Below are 9,268 nucleotides of genomic sequence, written 5' to 3' on the forward strand. Positions count from 1 at the left end.
TAAATTTTATAAACAGTTCTCCTGTCTAAATGGGAGTTAATACAGTTTAGCTCTGAGGTACTGACATGGGTATTTTATCTAAATCTCACTAATTAGGCCGTATGCGGCCAATTACTCATGGACAGTGTTATATGGTAGGTCGTAACAGTGACAGGTAGTAATGTCATGATAAATTGTCATTATTTGATAATTTGTATTATTATTTAATTAAAATGGGTTACACAGAAGTAGAAAATTGAAATATTATTAGGAATTAAAATAAAGTATGGAGAATATCTTAACTACTCTATATTAATTCCTATAATATTTAAATTTTCTTCTTCTGTGTAACCCATTTTAATTAAATAATAATACTAACTGTCAAACAATAACAAATAGGCCTCTCACGACCTAAATAGTGAGATTTAGTTAAAACACATACCCTTTTTGGACTATATCAATGTTCGATATGTCAAAATATATTATAAATAAATCTAAATCCTTACGTAATTGGAAAAAAGGCAGAAATGGATGAAAGACATCCAACAATTACGAAATATCTTATTTTCTTAATAAAAAACCTTCTTTTCTTTTTTAATAGTATCTCGCTTATTGTTAGAGATGGACCCAACAAACTATATATGACTGTGCTCGGCAGGGAACGTTCCATCCAAATATATAAAAATATACAGGGTGTTCCATTTAAATTAACAAAGTTAACATCCTCGGCAATTTTGTTTGAATTTCATTTGTTTTTCTACTATCACTTTCGAAAACTTCATAAAAAATCCTGCAACTTTTGTATTTCACATTTTTTATAACTTTTAAAGCAAAAAAATTAAATGGGGGGTCAAAATATAGTGAGTCACCCTGTACAGAAAATATTCCTTTGAAATATTATAAATACGAAATTTTCATTTCTAGATGAGAAAATATTTTATTCTTTACACTGAAAATATATCACTTTATACAGTGTGAAACATTTCAAATGGAAACATCCTTATAAAAGATGTATTTATTGACCAATTTAATTCAGTTTTTTTTAAGATGGAGCTTAAAAAAGCCTATTATTTAAATTTATTTTGGGTGTTAAATTTGACAAAAATTGGTTAACTAGTGAAAATTGTTATTTTGAAAATCTCAATAAAAAATGTGATTCATTATTCTACAGGGTGTCTGAGAATGATTGAGAAATGTCATAGTTGGAGATACTGGTGTCCAAAATAAGTCATTTGAGTTAAATATAAAAAATCTATATCTCAGTTATACTTGAATTTAGAAAAACCAAAATTGCTACAGGGTGTGAGTGTACCAAAAGCATTAATCGGCAGTAAGTAGAGTTCATTTGAAGCATTTTCAAGGGTTGATAAGGGATGATGCACCATTAAAATGTGAGAATTTTTTAACCTGTTGGCGGACAAAAATTATTACTTTATTTTATGGGGAATTTTCTAAAACTTTTCTTACTCTTGTTAGTTTTCAAAAAATTTTGTAGTTTTCCACAAAAACACGAACAACTAATAATATTGCTGCTGTGCTATTTAAAATCATCGAAAATTCAAAAGTTGGCTATGAATTTAAAGGTTGACGTTGAAAATCAGGAAAAAAGTTGGAATAAGAATAATTTAATAGAAAAACAAACAACAGAAACACCAGAAATAACATACAATTTGCATTGATAAGTTGTAGAAAATTTTCAAAATGATCACCGTTTTCTCTGAGGCATAAAGGACCACGCACACACCTTAAGGAATTTTCCTGAAAAATTGATATGTTGTCCCTTCTTGATCAAAAGTCTTCATGGCCATGAAGCTTCAAATGCCCATCTGGAGGCGGTAGAGCCCATAAAAGAGTAAAAAACAATGAAAAATTAATTAACTCCCAAATATATTTTTTTTGACATAATGTAGCAAATATAACTTTTTTGACATATAATGTAGCTTTTTTAACATTGATTATATATTTGATAGAAATCTATGAAATGCTCTCACAAATAAAGAATAACAACAATTACCTCTGACATTAGAGTAACCCAATGTGTACCACGAGGACGTTGTCAAGTTGGATTTTACAATAATTTTACCTTGAAATGGACAGCTTGTTTGTGTGTATGTGGACGGGTGCGTGTGAGTGTGTATTTTCAATAAACACACAAAATACCATACAATTTTTTTAAAACATGACTTAAAAAAAAATTCTTTTTATCTTAACATTAACGATTTTTATTTATATGGATTTATATTACTTATTACATTTATATACATGTTTTCTATTTATATTTTATTTTTAAATTGTATATTATTGTTACAGTATGAATATTATTTTACTGTAAATCTGTAGGTTTATCTGATTAAGGCCTGATTTTTTCACCTTCTGATAAATTTCTCTTCCAGTTAAATCTATATCTTTTTCATAAAGTATATGTATAAGAAAGTGACGTAGAATTAACTGACATTTAAATTTACCTGACAGTTGAAAAAAACGGACCTTAGGCCCGGTACTTTGTGTCTCGGTCAAGACCTGATTAACTAATCTGGTGATTAGACTGAATATACTTTATAAAATAAATCAGTATATTTACAGTCTAATCATGTGACTAGTTAACCAAGGCTTAACCGAAACTCAAAATATCGGTCCTTAGTTGATGAATTTTACTAAAATATTATGGGATTAAAAATGTTATTTTCATAAAAAAATAATAACGATTTTTATTTATGCTAAGCATAATGATAGTTTTCTTAACCTTCAATCAGTTGAGGATCATTAAGATTTACTTGTGGAAGTCAATGACCTTAAGATGAAAAAATTTTTTTTTGGAAAAATTCATGTGTATTAAAAAAAATTATATGGAATTTCGTGGGTTTATTTAAAATACACACGCACGCGTGCACATACACACGAACAAACTGGCCTTTTCAGGGCAAAATGATGTGCAAAATCCGACTTGACAACCTCCTCGTATGCACATTGGGTTACTTTAATGTCAACGGTAATTGTCATTATTCTTTATTTGTGAAAGCATCTCACAGATTTTTATCAAATATATGCTAATCATTGTTAAACAAGCTATATTACATGTCAAAAATATTATATTTGTTACATTATATGTCAAAAAAATTATATTTGAGAGTGAACCAATTTTTCACTGTTTTTGAACCTTTTCCCGGCAATTTTCAAAACACTTAGTTAACAATTACTAAAATTAAATGACTTTTATTCTCCATGAAATAAAGTAATAATTTTTTAAATCCACCAACGGGTTCAAAAATTCTGTCACATTTTAATGGCGCATCATCCCTTATCAACCCTTTAAAATGCTTCAATTAAACTCTACTTACTGTCGATTCATGCTGTTAGTTCACTCACACCGTGTAATACAAATTTTTCTAAGTTCAAGTATAACTCGAGATATTGATTTTTTTCGAAATTTGAAACCCTACATTCAAGGCTTATAACTTCTCAGGGATGCAACTTAGTATAAAGATAGGTTGCATTAAATCACCACATTTAGGGTCCCCTACAGACCCTACATGTTCTGTGTCTGTTTTTATGCGAAACACCCTGGATACAATTTTTTACTTATTTTGACAAAGGAACACGTCTTCAAAGTTTGTCCCCTTAATCCTGATACACTATATAATACAAAACTTTAATTAAATTATTATTACGACTTCCTGTCTCCTGCGGATTGTTCTCTCGAACTGAGTATCTCGTGGACAACTTGAGTGGTCAAACTGTTCATAGCAAAATTCACAGACTACTTTATAATAATTTTTCTGTTAATTACGACTAATAATTTTCTTTTCAATTTCAGGTTAAATTTATACATACCCGATCATCATACTGAGGAGTAGTCGAAGCTTCTTTGGCTGCTTTATCCAGCATTTGTAACATATACTTGAAAAAACTGTTTCGATTTTTTTTAACTATAGGATCGTCTGATTTTAGGCTCAATAATTTTCCAATCCATTTTTTACATATATCCTTATCTAAAAAAAAAAAAAAATTGTGTAAATAATTACTTAGTTGCTAGATAGATTTAATTTTAATTAAATCACTGTAAGTAAATTTTTATTAGACATTTGTCTAAGTTTGATAGAAAGTGGAAGTTCAGTTGTTTATCAAAAATAACATTATATTTGCTGAAATGTATATTAGTCACACGACTTCATTGCACATGTTTTTTGGAAATTTTATTTAATGAACATAGTGTAAGTAGGCTTTAAATTTAGAACATAAATGAATATAAAATTTTCACTTTTTAGTGACATGTAAAATATTTGTACTAGCGACTCTAAAAAATAAATTTTGTTTATTTTTTTTTTGAGTCGAGCAAACTAAGCTGACTAATGAACAAAATTTTATTTAACATAATAATTTTTTTGTTTAAAAGGTCCAAAATCATAAATATTATGTTAAAATTATAATGTATTGTAGAGGTTTTCAATAAAACAATTTAATTTGTATGTTTTGCTTTTATTTCTACATTTATTTCTTAATCCTGACGTAACACAACTTTAACAGTGAATTGAACAATTCAAAATTATAGCAATAAGGCTTTAAAAAGTATACCATGGACAATACTAGATCTAAAATAAAGAGTTACACAAGTACAATAAGTGATTAAAAACAAGTAACAGTACTGTTAAAAGTTCAAAATTACTTATGAAAAGAAATATATAGACAACAAGAAAACTGTCGAATTAATTAGAAAAAAAAAAATGAAATGGAAAATAATAAAGATAAACGCTATAAGTGCAAATCATAGACAATTTTTAGCAGCTGTTCACTGGACATATTGATATAACATTCATCAGGTAATAAAATGAATTTAGATGTCATTATATACAGGGGATTTTAACAGATTAGTTCTAGCGGCTCGACAAGAAAAGATTGTATGGGATAGGATCAATGGACGCAATACAAAAAAATATCTGAGAAAAAATATATGGACACTCAATCAAATTATGCAATAAGTTGTAAATAAATTTGGAAGCTCCTCTTTTCCTAAGATTTCTCTGTCTCTCTCTTTTATGTTTTACCTCCAAGAAATTACACTGAAAATGCACAGGGTGATACACTTAAGAAGAAATACGCCTTCGTAACTGCAAAACACATTATGCATGGCAAGCTGCTACAGTGAGCGTCACGCCGCCAATATCTTTCTACCTCGGGTGTCTAAGGCGTTTAATTTAATTCCAAGAAAGTGCGCAGGGCAGGGCCGGATTGAGGGGGGGAGCTACACGGGGGCGACTGTAGCCCCGAGCCTCACGAGATAGGGAGACTCAGCAAGATCTGGCATATTTTTTTTAGACTCAAAAATCTGTTTTTTGAAATATAATCGTGTTTTTTGTTTCTTTAGAGCGTAGAGCTTGCATCCCCGGACCTCATCATAAGTTAATCCGGCACTGGCGCATGGGTCTTCTTGGAAATCTATCTCAATAAATGTCGTGGATAAATACCCATTTCAAAAAATAAAATGACCGTTCAACATTTACCGAGGTCACAGGCGTGTATCTAAAATAATCAACGTTTTTAATAGATGTTATCTTTAGTAATGGTGGCGAGGCGTCTACTACTTCACATTTTAGTAATCCCACTATCCGCGTCATTGTAAAATAGCATGTACATGCCTGCCTCTGAAGTTAGGAATCGATCAATTTATTCGATACGTACCTAGCGGCCTGTCGGCCTAGCGTGCCGCTGAATAATTCCGTTTTTTTTTTGTTGACAGCCGTGCATATCATCGTTTATGCGTGTGTGAGTTTGATGCTTTGCTTGGTTGAGTGTACAGTGCTGCTGTACACTACAGCATGTTTTTTGTAGCGCTGTGTATTGTGAGCATACAGTTTATTTATTTCATTGTCGTTACAATATTTCCGATATGTATTAATAAGATTCTTCACTACTAAGATAGTAATTTTCATACTAATTTGTTCTCATCTACATCTTGTTTCTACTTGTATAGCTTAGGCTAGTGATGGGAGATTTCGAGTGAAAAATCGAGTGGTACTCGATCATTGAGATTAGTGATGGGAGATTTCGAGTGAAAAATCGAGTGGTACTCGATTATTGAGATCACTCGAGATATCTCGAGATGTTTACTCCCACCACTCGAGTGATTATTAGCCTACGGTTGCACCCCAAAATGTTAGTGCATACTGCAAATAGTCACTGATTGCGTAACGAAAAAGTGGTTAGGTTTTGAAGTGCGTGAGCTTTTTTTTTTTTTTGGCTACGCTTATAAGTAATATATGACTAATACAAACATATTTGTGCGCCGCTGGGATGAAAACGACCAATATCTCGTATCTCGAGTGATCACTCGATTATTAGAAGTACTCGATTACCGATAACTCGATTATCAAAATTAGTCGATTATGCCCATCACTAGCTTAGGCCTTTTTCAGACGGGCGACTTTTTGAGTCGAAGTTGGCTACGAAAAGTCGAGCGTTTGTGGTTGACTGTGGCTACCTGCCGGTACCATTTAACAACAATGTAAAAAGGGGTTTCCTTTCATACGGGCGCTTTTTCGACTGCAATACAGATTCTGCCGTTGGTTGTAGCCGATCAAGCCAACTACAACGTTTTTCTTTTCACACGGATCAGTTTCGAAGAGCACGTAGCCGTCGTGGTACGTCTTGGCGGCAACAACAAAAAGCGTGCTTTATTTTGTTGACAAAATGGAGCCGTTTGATATGGATAGTTTAATTGCTGAAATTGAGGCTGAATCCGCGATTTGGGACTACAAGAGTGATTCTTATAGCAACAGAAATGAAAAGGCAAAAACTTGGGAAAAGATGTGTGGAATATTTCATAATATAATTTCCAGGAGTTAAGTAGTAACGAAACTGTCCAAACTTTAGTCGGCCATTGACAATAGGATGTACCCAAAATTTACGCGGTTTTCTTCTTCGTCTTCGCTTTAGGATCAACAAAAGTAATACTTCTTTTGTCAAATTCATGCTGCTACTGACCACATTTTGTCGTCAATGTAGGTAACCACACATTCCGACATTTTTGCGGCCAATTTCGACTGCAAAAAGTCGCCCGTCTTTAATTTAGATAAATAAGTAGGTACCTATTTAAATCCGCTTTCAAGATATTCAGTTTCAAATTTATTATCAGAGAATAACTTAGTTTTTTTGATTACAGCAACATACAGGGTGTTTCACTAAGCATAGTATAAAAGGGGGAGATTTCTGAGGTTAAATAAGAGTGATTGAGCCAAATGATCCTTAACTAAATGTTTATTTTACCGTACCTTACTTTACTTTAACCGTACCGTTTAACCGTACCTTACTTTACCTTAACTAAATGTTTATTTTACCGTATTTTTCAATCTATGGAGTATTAAAGTATAAAATAAATTCCAAATTTTGGTAAACTGTACCTATCTACTAAAATAAATATTATCAAAACCCTGAAGGGTTTAAATTGTCCTTATATTGACTTAAAAATTGATCATAACTTTTTTACCTACAGGATGATTCAGTCATAATGTCATTAATTTTAACCACGTATTAGGAAGGCTTTATAAAGACAGAAAATCGAAAAAAAAATTCACTCGACTTTTAAAAATGAAGGAAATCAACCCATAACTCCCGCTAAGAGGGCGGCCCTGCCAGATGCCCGGATGCTCGGAAAATTTTGTAATGGAATGTCATGAATCAGTCATCAGCTGAAGCGAACAGCGTTGCCAAGTTCACATCATAATCACAATCATTTACTGTGGGTTCCGCGTTAAACGTATGCAAGTAAATAAAGGAGCAAGCTGAATTTTATTATAAATAATTTTAACAATTGTATTAACTTAGTGCAAAATGCAAAACAAGTCTGATTTCTCGAAATCAACTTTCGTTAAAAGAAAATAAATAAAGCAGAGGTAGTTACTTGTTTGTAGGCACACCGTATTTTATTAAATAAATAACGTCGACACACTACTAAATACCCGAATATACAAAATACACTACACACGGTTACAAAATCATTAACAATTTAAAGCGTTTATTCAAATCTGCCACCTTCCATATCTCCCGCATTTTTCCAACTGCATCTATCATACCATACCGTGCAGAGAACGTGCAAGACATCGACAAAATGACAAACTTGATAGAGGCTGTTTTAAATTTAGTCGAGGAGCAGCCTACTATTTCTACAAGAACAATTTTAAGGCGACTGGAGATATCACAAACCAAAGTTTGGCGGATATTGCGCAAGAATTCACTCAACCCGTACCATTTTCAAGAAGTTCAAGCTTTAGCTTACCAGCTGATGATTTCCCCAATCGTCTTGAATTTTGCAGTTGGTTCTTAAATCGACGTGCAGCAGCCCCTAATTTTATTAACAAAGCGCGCTGGACGTATGAACGCCGTTTTACTCGTGCTGGCATTTTAAACAGGTAAAAACATATTACTTTCTCAAAAACAATAAGTACCTACCTAGGTTACACCAAAGTTTACAGTTTGAAGTTTACATTTATTATGTAAACTTTGGTTATACGCAACTGCATATTGAATAATAAATTGAAATACTAAAACTGTGTATTATTTAATATAATAAATTATAAAACGTGAAAACGTTAATTATATTAAAAATGATAAATTGTAATAACCGTACATTGGAAAACAATCATCCGTATTCATTACATTGTTAGCAGCCGTGTGACTCTGTTTGCCACGGCACTCTATCTGGCTCCTGGACTGTTTGTATACGTGCAAATTAAAAACTGGGTCATTGACCTACACGGTCCGTAAAAAAGGATCGTGGTTGACCTAGATACAGGTTAACCTAGGTCGGAATCACGTACCGAGTTGTTAACTTGTCTCCGTCCGATTGTTTTTTTATCTTCTATTAGTCAGTATTTAAATACTACATACATTTCACCCTCTCTTTATAATTTATCTAGTGAGTGTTGGTTTTTTATGTCATTATACTTGTAATGAAATTGAAATGGTTGTGAAATAAAAACTGATTTTTGGCAAGGCATGCTCAGTCCTTCTCGAGGTTCTTGCTGGGCAACAATAACAATTTAATGTGTTGATTGCATAATTATAAAAAATAATTTATAGCATTTTAAATTATTATTTGCTGACGTGAGCAAACCGTTTAATTATTGTCTTTATATGAGCGAAAATATATAAATATGGCAACGTTGCATCTAGGGTGCGTTGTTCATATCGTAGCCGTGCTCAAATTCTAAATAACCGACGACGTCAGCCGGTCAGTAACAGCCTGAAAAGGGGGTTAAATAATGATTTGAAAATATTTTTTTCAGCTTAAATATGC

General features: G+C 32.2%; 2 protein-coding genes across 2 annotated transcripts in view; one reads left to right on the top strand and one right to left on the bottom strand.

The window, feature by feature from the left end:
* Positions 1-3,880, top strand: part of LOC108915714 (ribosome biogenesis regulatory protein homolog) — a 24,870-nt gene extending 20,990 nt beyond the window's left edge. The window contains exon 5 of the mRNA XM_018721828.2: positions 3,794-3,880. The gene's annotated coding sequence lies outside the window, so the exon portion shown is untranslated. The remainder of the gene's footprint in view (positions 1-3,793) is intronic.
* The window catches only part of LOC111692327, a 23,926-nt gene that overhangs the window by 1,413 nt on the left and 13,245 nt on the right, over positions 1-9,268 (bottom strand). The window contains exon 2 of the mRNA XM_023456266.1: positions 3,799-3,968. Coding sequence (XP_023312034.1) covers positions 3,799-3,968 — 170 coding nt within the window. The remainder of the gene's footprint in view (positions 1-3,798; positions 3,969-9,268) is intronic.

This window comes from Anoplophora glabripennis, unplaced genomic scaffold (genome assembly GCF_000390285.2).
Source record: "Anoplophora glabripennis isolate ALB-LARVAE unplaced genomic scaffold, Agla_2.0 scaffold1333, whole genome shotgun sequence".
NCBI lineage: Eukaryota > Metazoa > Arthropoda > Insecta > Coleoptera > Cerambycidae > Anoplophora > Anoplophora glabripennis.